Source organism: Triturus cristatus, chromosome 2_2, assembly GCF_964204655.1.
Source record: "Triturus cristatus chromosome 2_2, aTriCri1.1, whole genome shotgun sequence".
Classification (NCBI taxonomy): Eukaryota; Metazoa; Chordata; class Amphibia; order Caudata; family Salamandridae; genus Triturus; species Triturus cristatus.
The window spans coordinates 1,008,088,741-1,008,107,151 of NC_140582.1; the positions used below are offsets into that span (position 1 = coordinate 1,008,088,741).

Genomic DNA, 18,411 nt, shown 5'->3' on the forward strand with positions numbered 1-18,411 from the left:
CCCTCCTCCCGCCGTGCACGTGGAGTCCCGGCGCTGTGCGGGAGGAGGCCGCCGTGTCTCAGCCCTGGGTCTTCGCAGTCGGAGTGAGTTTAGGATTCATCCCGTTCGGTGCATCTGCTCAACGTCGACTCACGAGGGGTCTGTATAGTATCTGGCTTTCCTCCCCAGGGGGGTTCGACTGTCTGTCGCGTATCATGCACTACAATGGGTATGTACACGGAGGGTTGCCTGAGCCGTTCCTGTCGAGATAATACCCCCCTCTGTGTGCCTCCAGTTTCGGTGCCGTGCAGGGAGGGGGTCGCTTCGTTTAGGCACGTTTTGGCGCTGGATTGATGTGCGACCCGTGCAGCGCGGCCTGTCGTATGTAGGGGGTCGCCCCATGCAGGGTCAGTACATGTGCGCGCCCGCTACTCGGGACCGGGTCGATTGCTGGCAGCGCTCTCACCTTTCTCGCCTGGTGTCGCCCATATGGCTCAGCCTGCTTTCCGTGTCGCTCCGATGCTGGGGGGCATTCGCCCGGCCATCGCTCTGTTCAGTGCCGTGAAGCATTTTCAGGATCGCAGTGGGGCCGCCATTTTGATGACGTACTGGAGTATCTGCTGGAGCCGCTCATAATGCTGGGATTGCTGCTGCAGTCTCTCAACCAGGCCCCGCCAGGCCGCCCTCTGTGTGACGGTAGCTTGGATGCGGGGTTTTTGTGGGGGTTTAAGGCATTTGGGGTTCGGATTAATGGGATTGTGCGGGCCGCTGAGCGGAGCTCTAGAGAGATGCGTCCGCTATCTTGGCCAGCTTAGCTACACCTCCCCCCAGGAAGGTGGATGAATGCGAGAGTCCCGCCTTGGCTAGGTGTAAGAGATAGGGCAATACTTGTTCCGGTGTGGATGAAAGTGGATGTAAGGAATGAGCGCTGGACAACACACAGAACCTTTTCCATTTTGCAGAGTAACATTTGAGCGTGAAAGGAGCTCGAGAATTTTTTTTAATTGCTTTGCAATCATTGGGTATGTCCAAATTCTAAAATTCAATGAAGTGAGGAGCCAAGCCGACAAGTGAAAAGAAGGAATTTGAGGATTAATCACTTGCCCCTTGTCCTCGTAAAGAAGATCCTCCCTTGGAGAAAACAGAATCGAAGTGCACTCTAATAGGCGAAGTACCTCTGCGAACAAAAATTGCCTTGCCCACCCAGGAGCGATGAGAACGATGCGGCACAGTTCCCGTTTTATTTTTTGGAGAACTCGAGGAATGAGGGGAAACGGGGGGAAGGCGTAGGCAAATTTTCCTGTCCAGGAGAGCAGAAAAGTGTCTCCCACAATCCTGACCGAGGAGTCCTGCTTACGTAAAAGGTGCGCTTTTTCTTGAGGCACGTTGTGAACATGTCTAATGTTGGGAAGTCCCAAGACGAAAGACCATCTGTAACATCTGGTCGTTGAACTCTTATTCGTGGCTCTGTTTGGACACCCTGCTGAGAGAGTCGGCCCACTGATAGTGGAACCCTAGTACATGCTCCACTCGAAGTGAAATTTGATTGAGAAGAAGCCATTCCCAAATCTCCTGCGCTTGAAGAGAGAGAGCCTGTTTCAGGAGATAAAACACGGTGCTGGTGTTGTCTGTCTGGACCAGAACTGGAGATCCCCGAATCCAAGAAAAGAATGCCTTAAGGCCCAAGAACACTGCTCTTAACTCTAGAAGGTTTATGTGGCATTTCGATTCCTGTTTGGATCATTTCCTGTGCACCTGAAGCTCCTGAAGATGAGCTCCCTAGCCCTCCATGGTTGCATCCGACGTCATCACAAGCTGAGGAGTTGAGTGAATGAAAGACAGACCCTGAGTAAGGTTTTCCACCAAAACATTGCAGCTTTCATGGCCGTCGACATGTGAATCATGTCGTTAAATGACCCCTTGGATTGAACCCATTGAGTGTCAACTAGCTCCTGCAGTGGTCGCATACGAAGACGGCAATTGGAAATTAGATGAATGCATGAGGATGTCATCCTCAGCATAGATTTGTACTTTGTGTCAGAAACTGACCTTTTTGATGATAGAAGGTGTGTCATTTGCTGGATACGCAAGACGTTTCAGATGTCGAAAAGGCTTTGCCGAGATTTGTATCGATGCGAACTCCTAGGAAAGTCAGAGAGTTGGAAGGAACGAGGGAAGACTTGAAACGATTCCGGCAAGTTTGAGAAGAATTCCTGGCTGCCAGAAACGAAGGAGCTTTTATTAACCAATCGTCCAGGTAGGGGAATTATTGGTGACATGAACGTCTCCGAAAGGCAGCTATCGGAGCCTTGCATTTGGTGAAGACCCTGGGGGCTGACTTCAAACCGAAGGGATGCACTCTGAACTAATAATGGCATTCCGCCACTTCGAACCTGAGATATCTTCGATGCTTGGGATGAATGGGGATGTGAAAATAAGCATCAAGAAGATCTAGAGATGACACATAATCTCCTTTTTTCATAAGAAGAAGGATTTCCTGCAGAGACACCATCTTGAAAGATTGGTTTTTGATGAATTTATTCAGTAACCGGAAGTCCAAGACCTGCCTCCTTCCCTGTCTTCATTTTGATTGAAAAGAAGTAGGAATAAAACCCCTGATTGCACTGATGTAAAGGTACCTTTTCTATGGCGCGATTGGAAAGAAGAGTTTTTATTTCCCTCTTGAGATCTATGATCATGTACTACCTTCGGAGGAGGAGTAGTAGTTGGAGTATACTGTACAAACTCTAGGGTGTGACCGTGACGGAAGACATCCAAATCCCATTAGTCCGACTAGATGGACATCCAAATTTGTAAGAAGTTTGAGCAGGTTGGTTCGAATTGTTGTGGGACTGTAGGTGCCTCTTGTTTGAATAGTGCAATCTTATGGCAGATTGCTGTCTTTTACTACCAGTGAGCCATGAATAGGACAATGCAGTGCTGGACCTGAAAAGCTTATTGTACGCCTGATAGGTGCTTTGAGGGCAATGTTTAAACCGCTGTTGGAACTGCGGTCTGGGTGCATACTGCCCTCGAACTCCGCTGCGAAATGACAGGAAACGATGTTTTTGTAGTGTTGCCAGGGATTTAGCAGTGCCTGTGTCCTCCTTTATAGACTCAAGGGCTTCATCTACATGACTGCCAAATAAACATTCACTGTCAAAAGGCATATCTAGCACCTTAGCCTGAACCGCAGGATGGAAGCCAGTTGCATTCAGCCACCCCTGACGCCTCAGCACCGCTGCTCCTGCCATTTGCCTAAATGAAGTAGAAGAGATATCCGTAGCGATCTCTATAATTTCAGTGGGAGCCCTTTCTCCTTCTGATACGATATCCTTAGCTTCCTTTTTCTTATCTACAGGAAGATGTTTTAAAAGCAAAGAGATGTCCAACCACATCTGTCGGTCGTATCTTCCCAGAATGGCCAAAGCGTTGAAGGCTCTTATAGAGGTAGCCGCCAGGGCGGAAAACGTCTTCCCAATGTTGTCCAGCGAGCGTCCTTCTTTATCCGGAGGTGCAGAACACTGAGATGCAGAGTTTTTAGCTCTTCTTTGTGCAGCCTGCATGATTACAGAATCCGGTCTAGGATGACCGATGAGTCATGTGGGTGAATTATCCGGGGCTTTGTACTTCTTGTCCAGTTTTGGAATTACCACTGAGATAGAAGCTGGTGTCCGTGTCAGTTTTAGAACTTCTTGCCATAAGTAATCCACTATGGGCCAGATGTACGACCAATTTTAGCACGCAAACGGGTTAGCATCCCGTTTGCGCATGCTAAAATTGGTACGGCCAAGTACCAACACAATTTTGCGAGTCACAAATGAATTGCGACTCACAAAAAAGTGAGAGAATGACCATTCCAAATAGCGACTCTCTAACCCATGTACTAATGTTTTGCAACCGCAATTGTGGTTGCAAAACCCTTGCAATTACCACCTACTTCAAGTAGGTGGTAATGCATTCGCAAATGGGAAGGGGTTCCCAGGGGACCCCTTCCCCTTTGCAAATGCATGCAAAATTATTTTTAAGGGCAGGCAGTGGTCCCAGGGACCACTGCCTGCTCCTAAAAAATGAAACAAAAAAGTTTCATTTTTATTTTTTTACATGCATCCAGTTTCCCTTTAAGAAAAACGGGCTGCATTTAAAAAAATTAGCTGCTTTATTTAAAAGCAGTCCCAGACATGGTGGTCTGCTGAGCCCAGCAGGCCACCATCCCTGGGAGGGCCAGCCATTCCAAATGGGGTCGCAAAATGCGAGTGGCTCATTAATATTCATGAGCCTCGCATATTGCAACCCCATTGGGAATCGCAATCAGTGTATCTGACACTGCCGTACATACTAACTTGCGACTCGTAATTTGCGAGTCGCAAACTAGCGCAAATTGCGAGTCGCAATTTAGTATGGTCGTACATCTGGCCCCAAGGGAATTGCCCTAATGGATCATTGAGTGCCTGACTTAAAGTCATACAAGAAACACTCAGTTTGCTTAACTGGCATAGGTAGATCAAAGTGCTTCGAGGCACGTTCTAAAAAGTCATGAAAGCTCCCGATGTCAGCAGGGGGAGAGTCTGCAGGAGGAGGTATAGGAGATGACGGTGTAAGAACTAGGTAATCATCCCATTCGTCCTGGGTGTCAACATCGGTGTGTATCCCTCCAGCCTCTACCTGTTGTTGGTCCACATTTTGTGTATCATCAGGAATAACAATAGGAGGAGGCAAACCCTTTTCCCTTATGGGCCTAGGAATTACTTGTCCTGCATGCCCTACCGGAGCATGTTGAGGAGGCGGAGTATGTTGCAGAGCATTTGCCTCAGGAAAGCGTCCGTAGCAATCATTTAGCATGTGATGTAAGTCTTTTACCAACAATACTAGAACATTAATAGATGGTTCCCTAAAATGGTGAGGATCCTCTTCATCATAGGGATAATGCTCTTGAGAAGATTCAGACTGTTGTACAGTAGCCGTATCAGTGAATGAATACACTACTGCAAGGTAAGAGAAAGGATTAATGTCCTCTAAGTCCTAAGGACTACACGCAGGGCTAAACATGCAATCATCCTCAGACTCCTGGCAATGGAGACATTTTTGAAAAATCTTAAATCTTTAAAGGTTACAAATGGATTTTTCTCCCGTCGATGGTACCGTCAACGGTGTTGACACTGATACACCACCGTCAGAGGAAAGGAGGACAGCATAGTTGACAGACTGGTTGTAGACGTAGAAATTCTTGTCGGCGGAGGAAGACTCATCGACGAAGGTCTCCCCAACGGAGATGGTCTTGTCGACGATGACGCTGTCTTCAAAGTCAACAGCGGGCAGGTCGACGCAGTCGCCGTCGACGTTGTCGCTGTAGAAGCTGTCGACGGTGAAGAATTAACCTCAGGTCTAATGACAGAGATAGCTCTCGTCAATGACGGCGTCGGTAGACAAGAAGGAAGATCTCTCACAGGAGATAGAGACGCAGAGACTGGAGGAGAAGATGATTTTAAAGTTCCTTCTACCTGTTTTCTGTGATGTTTCACCTCGGATTTTTCCTGCTCCTGTGATTTAGATATCTTGGAGTCCCCTTGGTGAGAAGAGAAGCTGCCTTCTTTTCTTTTCCTGGAGGAAGAATGGGGCTTTTCCTCAGTGACAGAGCCAGATTCAGAAACAGCTTTTTTCTTCTGGAGCCAGAGGAGAAGTCTTCCTTGAGGGTCTTGGCCGAAAAGGTTCGGCAGTATTTGCATCCCCTGGGTTTATGGTCAGGGTTGATAGAGACATTGCTTGTGGGGATCTTCTGAGAAAAGTCTAGATTTCCCATAAGTTTTACGGGACTAAACAACCCTTTTTTATCTGGCATTGTGAAAGTCACAGAAAGGAATACCTTAAGCTAGAAGCCAGAGGTTAAAAGTTGAAAAAGCCAACTGTCACTGAGCAGAGCTCAGAGAGACTCCCAATCACACGACGTGCGGTAAGAAATCTGAGGTGTGGTGGCTCTGTGGAGAGGGTTGCTCTGAGTTCTCGGCTGTGATTGGCTGAACTTTGGATGTTAAAAAATGAGGTTGATAGAGTGCTCAGTTAAATTTTCTCTCTATGGAGGTCTATGTAATGTATTCAGTACTTCTATTTCTACTGTTACCATGGGACTCCCACCAAGACAACGGGGAAGATTCAAGCATGTGAATCTATAAAAGATACAATAATATATATATTTTTAAAACATTTTTTAAGACTTTTTACACTTTTTAAGTACTATTTTAATGGACTTATTAGTTGTTTGAGTACAACACCCAGCTGTACGTTATGATTTTAGTATGTCATCCAGCCGGATGAGGAGTGAGTGTTATGTTCCATATAGGTACCCTAGTATAGGCTCTTGTAGTCACCTAACCTTTCACCTGTATTTTCCCTACCATTACACCACATAACGGTTCTGGGGACTGACCTTTTACCTAGTTAGGGTACTGCTTACAGGACGTAAGGTTTTCCCTGAAAACTAGCCTCATCCATTATGCAAGAGGATTGTTGGAAACTCAGCAGGACTACCATCTAATGCATAATAACTATGTACAACGGTCATTCCTCCCGTCATCCTAGGTCCGACATGAGACAGCAAGGTAGAACCCCTGAGGATACCACTTTGGGTATATAAACACCATATCTTGCTGAGGTAGTCAGAGTAGAAAAGGACTTCCATGCCGACACAGTGACACGAGACGCTGAGGTTCCTGCACGCAGACACTTTAGCTCGCAGTGGTCTGACATCCCTTGTGGGGTGTCCATCTCAAGCCCAAGACAGGGTCCCACAGTCTCTCACTTCAGGTAATGGGGTTGACTTTATCCTAGAGGGATTCTTGGCTTTACACCTACATACATGCTAGGTACACTTAGGGAATCTAGTTAGGGTCGCATCGTAGGAGTACGCATTTATTACTGTCATGTGTTTTATATACTTGCCTGTATTCATTGTTATAGCGTGATGGAAGAAATCTACCATCCTTTTACTGGATTAGTGATTCTGATCATTTATATCTGTTTCTGTCTAATGGTTGTTTCAGCACACCTATTTTACACTAGAATTATGCTGGCTTAATAAATGCTTATTCAAAAACGTCCCCACTGTTTATTCTGTGTATCTCTCTGAGACAAAGTGAGCATGAGTGACTGAGCGAAAAGTATTGCACTATTTCCACGGTCCTTAGGGATCGGGGTTGTCATGTTCGATAGTTGCCAAGAACTATTCTCTCCTTGGTAAGAGGGGTTTCGAGTGGCACTGTGAGCTAGCCCGTAAACAGGCTAACATACTCAGTAGGGGTGTCTAGAATCAGTCCGGATACCAATCCTACAGTGTATGTTGTCTAAACGTGCAGGTCCTAAATAGGTTCATAGGAATACACGACAGGAGGAGCATGTCTCTGGTAATAAGGTAGATCAGTGGTGTGCTTGACGTCCAGTTTTGGTGGGAACCTACAGTACCTCACAGTATTTATGGTGCAATGTCCCTGTTGTCTGTCTGAGAGGGTTTAGAGAGGATCTGTTTAGTCAGCTATATCTAATAATTACCAGATAATAATTAGGTCAATGATGATATTTTACTTTGTTTCACAAGAAGTACCAATTTACAGTCCTTAACAGCAATCAGCACAGGAAGTTGTTTAAACTGTTGAAAGAACCAGGCCCGGACATAGATCATTTGCTCTAAATTTGTGCAATATATTTTGCCTCTATCACTATAATTTATGGGCATACTTGTACTTACATCTTCCAGCTCTTCCTCGGGGGTTGCAGGGGTCCTGTCAGTTTTATCCGTTGCATAGGACGCCACAGACGATGTTTCGGAGTCTACAGATTCTTCATCAAATCCAAAAAACGTCTCCACAACATGCCTCTAGAAATCAGATTTTCGTTTAAATAATTTAATAGGATATTACATTTAAAGTAAGTGATGATACATTCCAACGTATAACGGACAACACAGAAATAAAACAGAATTAACTAACTTCCCATTGACTCTAGTTGTTCTAGTCTGTAGGACCTCTTGTTAATCTTATGGCAAGCCTAAGAGACTTTGTGAGATGCCTGTAAGTGTCTCTTAGTATGAGTGGCCTCTTTGCCTCTGTCTCCTTCCTCGTGTGCTAGGATAAATTGGCCTTTTGGACTCCGTTCCACGCCCCTATTTCAGTACACAGAGGTAAACAGGCATCCCTAAAAGTTTCGGGCTTCTTGGTGGCCAGACTACAGCATAAAGGAAAATGTCAAGAGGAAATGCACGAAGTGTCAAGTGTTGCAGCACAGCCAACAATACAGTTAAGAAACAGCAAATTTAACTGCCCACACAAAGTTTAAATTTAATAGAATTGATATTTAAAAAAGAGATTAAGGAGACTGTGCAAGGACTGAAAACGTTTGAGGGTCAATTTTATAAGGATCCCAAAAAATATTGGGGTACAAATAGTCTAAAAATCAACAAGGTACAAGGCAGAACCCCCAGCCCCCATACCCCGAGAAAGACGCCTGCAGTGTTGAATATTAAGGAGTAAAAAGAAGATTGTACCTCAGAAGTTCAGTGTTTTACAGTTTGAACTTTAACCCAGACTGTTAAGCTTACTGAGGAGCTCTGTCGTGGCAGAGTCAGATCTTGGCCCAGGCGACTTGCATCTCAGTGACCCAAACTCAAAGACGGCTTGAGCTCACAGTTAAAATTCTCAAACCTCCACTCAAAAAAAAAAAAACATGTGGCAGGAAGTAGCTGACGCACCTGCAGGCCAAATTTCTGCACACTGCCCTTGAATGTCATGTTAAGGATAGGTATTGTTAGAGTCACCACTTTGTCAAAATATACAAAAGTCCGAACAGTCCAACTTGTTCTTCGAAGTTGTTGTGGGAGTTAGTACAGCTTTAGTAGAAAACTGTGACTGGGGAAAGAAAGCTTTTGAGATTTGGGCTCAAATATGGCCCAATAGTGGGTGGTCAAATTGGTTCTCAAGTCAACATGGAGGAGGAAGATAATGTGAATATCCAAAAGAGTCAAGACAGTTTAACCAAGATGTTTTTTGCAAATGTGTAGGCCCCGTTTTACCAATCTCAGCAGGTTTTCTATGATTTAGCTCTCCCTCTGGGGCCATGACCTTTGAGGCTCTTCAGCTCACAGCTTTTCAAGCAGGTTACTGCATGAGCCAGTCCTTGCAATAGAAGCAATCCAATAACCATTTGGACCACTGACTGACTCCATGTTAAATGTGCACACTATCAAAAACATCTCCTGGCTATCACAAATCTCTAGTAATATCCTGGGTACATAAATGCAAGTTGATGTGGGGGGACAAAGCCTTCTCACTTTACAATGGCAGACAGTAGAAACCTTTCTTGCAGGAGGCAGGGATCTTTTTACCACTTTTGTTCTTCAGAGAAAGTTCTGAGGTGTTGGTGGCCCATGTATGGGTCAGTGACCCTAGACCAATCTACTAACGTTTCCCACAGAACCACAGCCATTTCTACACCAAAGTGATGTAGTTCCCATGCCTTGTGATACCAGTATTCTTGCAGACCACCATGCCCCTCTGGGATCACATGCGCTTAGGCCTCAGTCTGAGTCTCTTTCCGACTGATCACTGGCCGATCCTTGGTGTGGAGCAGCAGGCGCAGAAGAAAAGTGGAAGGCAACTAATGGATTGGACAAGAGTCTCAGTTCTCTCAGGGAACGTAGACTCGCAGCCCCCCATTTGAAACCAGGTGATTGATAGGAGGCTGCCAAGCTATGGGCATGGAAATGGGTAACGACAAAGGTTGGTAGCCCTGCAATCGCACCCAGCTAAATCAGCAGGACCATTTGCCAGTATTGCCGTACCTGAAATGCCTGGGGAGCTATGCATGTGGAAGTGAGAGCAGTGGTGTTCAGGTTCCAGCTGCAAGTGTACATCACTCTGGCATGCTTGGCGTGCAGTGTCTGTTCCACTAACCTTGTATTAAACATATGATTCAAGGAGTTCAACTGAATTGAACTGTACTATGGAAATGAACGCTACAATTGTCAGATACAGTAGACTGGACTGAGAATACCAGGATTAACCAGAGGGCAACGGTGGTGGTGATCAAGGGTTTTACCTTTAGAAAAGTGTGAGTGGAGCCCCAAATATTAACTATTTTTTGTACCAAATGAGAGATTTGTTGTCTAAATCTCTAGTTGTCATTTATTTTTTAACAGATGGCTCCCAATAAAAGGAGACTAATGATGAGTACAGCTTTTCAATTTAAAAAGAAATCTGAGTACAATCCAGCAAAATGAAGAACTGCAAAAATGGTGAAATATATATTCTAACAATATAGTTGAAATGACAAGTTCATCGAATGGTCATCTTCATTAGTTTCTTTGCTAATAGGATTTGTGGGAAACCAATAACATCAAAAGTGTAGGATATATTTCATCTTCCTCCTTTGTTTCTTTGGGCTTAGGCTTCCCCAGGCCAGGTGCAGTATGAAGAGTAAATTAGTACATGCAGATGTTGTCCCCCTCTTACTTTTCCATGAACTGGGCCAAGCACTGGCAAATGGTACTATTGTGTGGCTTGGCCTTCATTCAGCAGCGGCCGGCACAGATAAGAGGGGTAGGGAAATGGGCAGAGTTGGCAATGCGGCGAGCGCAAGGTAAGTTGTTTTATTTATTTAATTTGACCTCTTATCGTCTGTTGACTTACACCCCGCCCCCATCTCACCACTCTTACCTGTGCTGGCCGCCACTGCCTTCATTCCTACTGCTGATGAGCAGAGCAATTAACTTTGCCCAGTATAGGGGCAAAGGGCTGGAATCTGCTTACGAGCTGAACCATGCAAATATGATAATTACTCAAGTGCTATAAAGAGTGTGGATATGATGAAAGTGATAGTGGATCTACACTCGGGGTACATGTTTACCTTAGGATACTCGACTGGTGTCTGTAGGCCTACATAGGGCAAAACAGGCACTGAGGTACAGAATATGTTCATAATATGTGAATCAGTAAAGTACACAGACTTTTCAGTAATTATCAGTGCACTATGAATGCCCACTCACATTAAAAGCTTTACACCAAGTCAGCACCAGTAGCTGAATGTCCCTTCTGCCACAAGCAACCTGTGCGCAAATTCTGGGCCAAGCAAAACAGAAATCTCACACACTCAACCCCCCTACATGTGCACATATGTGCGCTCATGTGTTCACATGTAATCAGCCCAGAGCCTCATACCCTAACTGTGCAGCAGTAGAATCACTCTTACTTAATTTCAGTAGAATTTACTTTGAGTGAGACTCATTCACAGAAAAAGTCCGAAGGTGGGTACCGAAAATGCCGAAGATCCAGGGGTATTAAACAGGCAGAACTCATTTGCTACACTTGCATTATGGGTTGTCCAAGGGGCACAAAGGAAAAAAACATTGTTAGAGAAGCCCAAAAGATGTAGAAAACTATTGAAAATAGAAAGCTCATAAACACTGCGGTTACAACACACTCTAAAGTGGCTACTTCCAACATGAAACAGACTATGGGGCTGATTCCGAGGTGGTTGGTGTATTCCGATCAAAGCCTGAAACCCTTGTTTACGCCTGGGTCAGAATTATGAGTTGGTAGGTATTCAATGCATCTGATAATCATCGGATGCGTTAAATACTTCAACTGTCGTTAAATTTGGGCTGTTCAAATCTGCAGAAAGTTACCAGAGGAAAATAATACAGTATTTACTGTACCATGCTGATTTTGGTGCGTTTAACACCAAAATCTGCATGTTATTTCCCACAAACTCGTAATAGTGTTATTTATTGCACCCAATAAATAACGCACGCAATGGTAATGCTATTTATGATGTGCGATAAATAACATCTAAATTCGTAATCAGGCCCTAATAAGGTAAAAACTAGGTTGAAGGGGTAAACCCTCCTGTGTCTTTTTATGCAGATGACTTGCCAATAATGGGCATGGCACACGTCAGACTCCAGAGAAAATTACCAGAATTTCACAATAATTTCAAATCAGTTGATTATAAATATGGATAAAACTAAAGATTTGGTCTTCGTCCTAAGTCTAAATCTTTTTCTTGGGTTATTGGTTCAGCCGCAGTTGATATGTGGGCCAGAGATTCTCTACTTGACTTAGACCAGATAGAAGTTCATTGCGTGAAAAATGTGTTGAGCCTACCAAAATGTTCAATAGAGCAAGCTAGAAGGGTAGAAACCAATCTTAGTTCATGGTGCTGTACATCCATGCTGTAAACTTTAAGCTTTTAATTTCCCACCTTTATAAAATAGTCACTCTTTACAGAGATAAATGAGTAAATAGAGAATGAACTCAAGAGATAAGAAAGCAATTGTCTTTCATAGGTAGCCACTTTTATTTTTGAATGTATCTATTTTAAATTCTTCTTTACATTTCTTCAAAGATGAATTGAACTACCTGGATGAAGGGGAATCTAGGAAAAATGATTTCAGTTACTTGGCAAGGAAGAACACAACAGTATGTTCAACAACCTTGTGGCAGCAATAAATACTTTATCCAAATAGACACGATTTACCAAACCCCAGGGTGAGTTGTGCACAATTAAAATTTAGAGTAGGTTTAAATCCTTTTGACTTCAGTCTTGATGGTGCGATTGTTTTTACAAAAGTGAGGGTATTGTTCATATGAAAGACAGTAATACACACAGTTCTGAAAGTAGTTTGACGGAAAACCACAGATCAACAAGGACCATTGTGTCTATCCTGCGAAGGTTGTCAATCAGACCTCTGCCAGATTTTCAGGGTCTCCACTGACTGTGTGTTAGACCTGGCATCCTTGGTGTGGTTTCCCCTGCCTTTTTGCCTTCAGGCTTTCTGTTTAGGTCTCGCCTAGAATTGCAGTGCGGATGCGCTGCCATCGCTTTGCGAGGCATGCAGTATATACTGTAGTGTGGAAACTTCGTGGAAGCACTGCCCACTCTCTGCCCATTGGCTTTTGTCTTAAATGCTGCCTTCCGATTGGTTTGAGGCTTGTTAGTCCCTCCTCATTCATCATTTGTATCCTTCCATGGCTATTGGCCCATTTACTCCTAACACTATTTTCTTCCCTGTCTCCACACCCCACCGCCCCCTCCCTCAGTCTGTGACTTCTCACCCTCCCCCACCCCCCTGCTCCCGTTCGTGTTTAATTGCATGCCGGCACTCCCGTTTTCATCTTAATTATTGCCACCTTGAAATATGCTAGTTCAAGATGCGTGCTGTACAAAAACTTCTCGTGTTTAATGAACTAGATTTTAATGTTACTCTAAATATAATAAGACTCTAGGCAACATTCAGGGTATGCATGACAACTGATGCCTCTTAGATCCCAAATGGCATTGTTGTCAGGAGGGAGGAGCGGCAGTGTTTTAACTCATGCTTAAAACGAGCACTTTTAATAACTTCCTCTCAATTCAGTGCTATAATCTTGTGTACTGAGGTGACGCGCTAAAGAAATGCACTTTTTTGAATTCTGAAGAGATATTATCGCACATTTACATCATGTTTACTGTATGATTAACATGCTGATCATTTTCACGGCTCGCCCACTGGCTTGTATACACTTGGCTTGTCTTCGGCTGGCTCTACCTGTTAATTAATATATTGGCTCGCACACCTCTAACAAAGAGAGATGAATGGATACATGACAGTGAGCCCGGAAGATTGTAGAGAAATAGACTGGTGCAGACAAACAGACAACGTCAGTCTCCATTGCCTCACGTCAGAATCATCACTTTCAATAACCTGGAAATCTGCCAGCAACTCCTGCATGCCCCAACCTCATCCCCCTCACCTATTCTTAGCAGAAGCGACAGATTTTGAGGTGTGCCCTGCTGGTGCAGAGGAGCACGGCAGAGTCTGTAGAAGTGCTGGGATCCCTAGCCTCTCTGGGCGGGCACCTAAGCCTTCCGGGTGCCTTCACACTCAGGATAAATGAATACATTTTGTTCTGTGCTTTAGTCGCTCCTCTGTGAGCACTGTCTGGTAGAGGAAGCTCTGTGTTAATAAACACATTCAGGGAGGTGGTTGTGTACAAACAAACAACAGCCACAGTACCTTATGTTTTGAACGTGCAGTTAAATACCTCCTCATCAAGTACCTCATTGGCTGATCATTCCATGGCACTACCAAAATTACATTTGCTCAACTGTAAAACACTCCCTTTTATGGGTCATTTAACAACTCGGGGCTTTGGGGTTAGGTAACCTACTTTGGATGCTGTGTAAAAGAGTAAATACAAAAATTAATGCAGTGAAACTAAGCAACCAGTACTGTCTAAAACACTGTGAAAACTGACACGCATTCTGGCATTTTGTTTAGTTAATGTCGATTTTCTCATAGATGCGAGTAAAGTACTCTTAATATCTTAATGAAATCTGCACACTTTTAACTAATAGCACCGGGCGACCTTTGACAACTGGGCAATGAATACATTTTCATGTACCCCTGAAGCCCTCCTGCCCCCCGCCGCCTTGGCAAACTTCAATGCCTCCAAGTGTTTGGAGGATAACCAAGATGCAGGAGAGTGAGTCAAATAGTCTAGAAAATGAAAGAGAAGCCGGGATTCGGATTCACATGCTTTGATCCCGATCGCGTTGGTTAGTCTGTAAGCACTACTTTTATTAATGAGTTTCGCATTAGGAAAGCAGCACGGTGTGCATGTGTGGCGACACTTCACCCATGAGATACGTGCCAAGCAATTGTTGACACAATCCACGCTTTGCGTCTTTTTCAATATATTTATTATGAAGTGCAGGACCTTTCCAAGGGATTTTGCACACTACGTACATTCACTCCAAAAATAAAATGAGTAGGTAAGCAACATTGCCATTTACAATGTCAATAGCTCTAACTCACAAATGCGAGACCTATTTGCATTGCAAATGCTTGTTTTACTGTTTTTGTGACTTTGTTTTTCCTAGCTCTAGAAATCTGGGCACTTTATCACTGCTGTACATGTGCTCTATATGTAAACCATGGTAACATTGGCTTATTCACAATTGGCATATTTAATTTACTTATACATCCATAGTAAAGTGCACTACATGTGCCCAAAGCCTGTAAATTAAATGCTATTAGTGGACCTGCAGCCCTGGTGGTGCCACGCACTTAAGTAGACCTTTAAACAGGTCTCAGGCCTGCCACTGCAGAGCCTGTGTGTGCAGTTTTAAACTGCCATGTCGACCTTGAAAGTTAACCCATTTGGCAGGTCCAAACATTCCTTTTTATTACTTATGGGTCATCCCTAAGGTAGACCCTTGATAGCCCATGGGCAGGGTGAGGGTATTTGAAAGGTATTCTCCATGGTGGCAGAGTATGTAGTAGGTCGAGCACTAGTCATGCTTGCAACATACCGTTATTTAAACGCCAGTGAGCATTCCACTCTGCCATTGATTGTTGGGGGTACATTATTTCCCCATACATGGTCAGTTTTACCCTGAAGGTATAGTACATACTAGTGTGATTGTTGATGGGTACGTTTTAATTCGTTAACATATGACACCGACCCACACACAAGTAGATTAGGATTTCGGTCCTGCAGAATTGCCATGATTTCTTTGACAGTAAATAGGCAAGAAACATGGTGACCTTCAGTTAAACATCACCTTTGTGCTTGATTGGACTATTGTATCCACTTCTATACACCCATTGTTTTTATCCATAACAAGGGAACCCATTTATTTAAACTGCTTTGGGAATTCCCTAGTTATTTTTACTTCACGGCGCACCAGTCTATTCACATTGTCACACCTACACAGCACCTCACTCTTCACACCGGCAAAACAAACAGAGAACTCCAGATTATTGCAGCGCCGGCCCAACAAGGAGCTGCCCGATTGTGAAGCATGACACCCTTGGGGGTGTGAGGGGCTTGCTCATGAGGGATCAGATCCCCCGATCTGACTCTTCAGGCTCCCCCTGACGTTCCATTTTTCGTTCACCTGTTAGGAACTGCATACCCTTTGATTCATATATTCATATATTTAAAAAGTAAGACATGTACTTTTTAAGTTTTACATGTCCTGACAGTGAAATACTCTTATATATGTTTTTCATTACTGCAATGCCTATCTCTCCCATAGGATAACATTGGGATTACCTTATTACATTTCATAAGTGTAATTTACATTTAGGAAGAGATAGGGCCCCCTAATTTGGTGTTTTTTCCAAGGATCACAATCTAAAACCACAACTTAGGGTGAAGTTGGATTTTGAATTGTAATTCAGAAAATGCCACTTTTAAAAAGTTTACTTTTTCTTACTATTACCATTTGGTACCTTCTGCCTGTCTCTGAATACACGTCTGGGGTGGGTGACAACTGGCTTTGTAAATTCCCTCTAGACAGCCACACACAAAGGGAGCTTAGGTGTGACGGATGCCCCTGATGGACCATTCTGGGCAGGATGGAAGCAAGGAGGTGAGACACCTGAAAGGGCTGTGTCCTGTCTCCACACAAAGGGCTGCATACCCCCCTGCAGTCCAGAGCCAGGGCAGGGACGTGTGCACTTCAAAGGCATCTCTTTGAAGTCTCCTCCACTTCAAAGGCACACTGGACATAAGTACTGTACCTCTGACCCCACCAACTCAGACCTCTTGTGGAACTGAGGACATTCTACCAGGAAGGACTGCTGTTCTGCTGGAGGCACTGCCACTCAGCTGGAATGCTTTATTGTGCTGGCCTACTGCCAGCTGCCCTCTTGTCTGGAAGTAAGAAGGACTGGACCTGCAATTTCACATCCCAGAATCTAAGTCTCTCCAAGGGCTTGTTGGCTTGCCTTCTGTTCTGAAGTCTCAGGGATTTCAAAGACTTCTCTTCAACTCATTAACAGCACCTGGATCTTGATTGCTGCAAGGCATGCTCTGCCAAGCGGTGCCAACCCAGTCCTGGGCCCCTGGAAGTGAGAATAAAGTGCTGCATCTGCCAGAACCCAAGCATCGACACAGTTGCGTAGATCGTAACTAACGCATTGCCGCTGCTACGGAAACCAGATCGACGCATCGCACTGGAAACCACTGCATTGCTTCCAGAACTGCTGCTTCAGAACTGACGCATTGCCGCTATTGCGTGGAGAAGATCGACATATCACCTCTACATTGTGGAGAATCACGGTGCATCACATTTTGAACTGCTGTACCTCGGAACCAGAGCATCACTCACGGATCCAACGCTTCATTGCAGTTGCGTGGGGAAATCTGGCTTGGGGATCACCGATGCATCGCTTGGCTGCACACCACATCTTGTTGTTTGCGCACAGGATCAAGGGACTTTTGATCATTGGGTCATGCGTAGGTCCTGTATCCGGCCTGCGCTCCATCACAATCGGCATGAACTTTTGGCTTTGTCCCGGTCCAGTGCGACAAATTAACTCTTTAAGTGCTTACTACTTTCAATCACTATTTTTGCATTTCATCTTTAAAAATTCATATCTCGACTTCTACTGATTGGAATTTTGTCACTTTGACCCCGTTTGAGAAATGGGGATTCCGGGTAGGCTAGGGCATGCGCCAAAGCCAGGCAGAAACCCTCATTCTAGTCAGGGCAAGGGAGTTACACACTGAAGATAACCCCTGCTCAGCCCCTTGGTAGCTTGGCACGAGCAGTTAGTCTTATCCCAGAGGCAATGTGTAAAGCGTTTGCGCAACACACACACACACAGCTGCAACACCCTAGGCACACTACAAAAGAGACTCCACACAAGGTTATTTAAAAATAGCCATTGTATTATTCAAAACACATTAGAATGCAACCACATATATATACACACTGTGCCCACTGGCACCAGATCACAATTTACAGGGGATTATATACAAGACAGCGCCAATCAGGCCACTGTCTGACCCATCACAAAGCACAAATAGCAACACAACCAGTAATAAATGTAAAACAGCCAGTAGCTACTGGTGAAATAATGAACTTAGCATCATTGCAATAGGCATAAACCACATTAGGCATGAACACCTTAGCTCAGGCATAATCTAAAGCATCATAGCGTCTCATTAGGCATAAAAACACATCATTTATACCTCGGCAGTATAAATACACTACACATAACATTAGCGGTGCACCCCAAGGACGCTGTAATTACCATATGGCAGAGGCACAACCTGGCATTCAAAACAAACATGCCCCTCATTGCAGCTGCCTGCAACTGCGGTGCAGCTGTGTGAAATGAAGCACTCGTAAACCAAATGGTCCCTAAAGTTGCAGCAGCGGCTAACGGGCGGTACAGCTGTGCCAAATTAGCCTGGGCACCCTTGCGCCTTTGCAGCCCCACTCTAGGACTGAGCCAAGAGTCAAGTGCCCCCGTGTTGCAGCTGGGTAGACCAAGAGCCAGTACCAACAATGCCAACTGACTTCACAGAGAAATGCCCCCAACGTTGAAGCGGCCCGCTCTCCTGTGGGACCGCTCAGGGAAACAGGCACAACTACTACTGTGCCTTGTGAGCA

At 44.7% G+C, this 18,411-nt stretch overlaps 1 protein-coding gene across 1 annotated transcript in view; it reads right to left on the bottom strand.

The window, feature by feature from the left end:
* The window catches only part of JAKMIP1 (janus kinase and microtubule interacting protein 1), a 1,879,738-nt gene that overhangs the window by 556,331 nt on the left and 1,304,996 nt on the right, over positions 1-18,411 (bottom strand). The window contains 1 exon segment of the mRNA XM_085642441.1: positions 7,718-7,846. Within this exon segment, the coding sequence (XP_085498567.1) occupies positions 7,718-7,846 (129 nt within the window).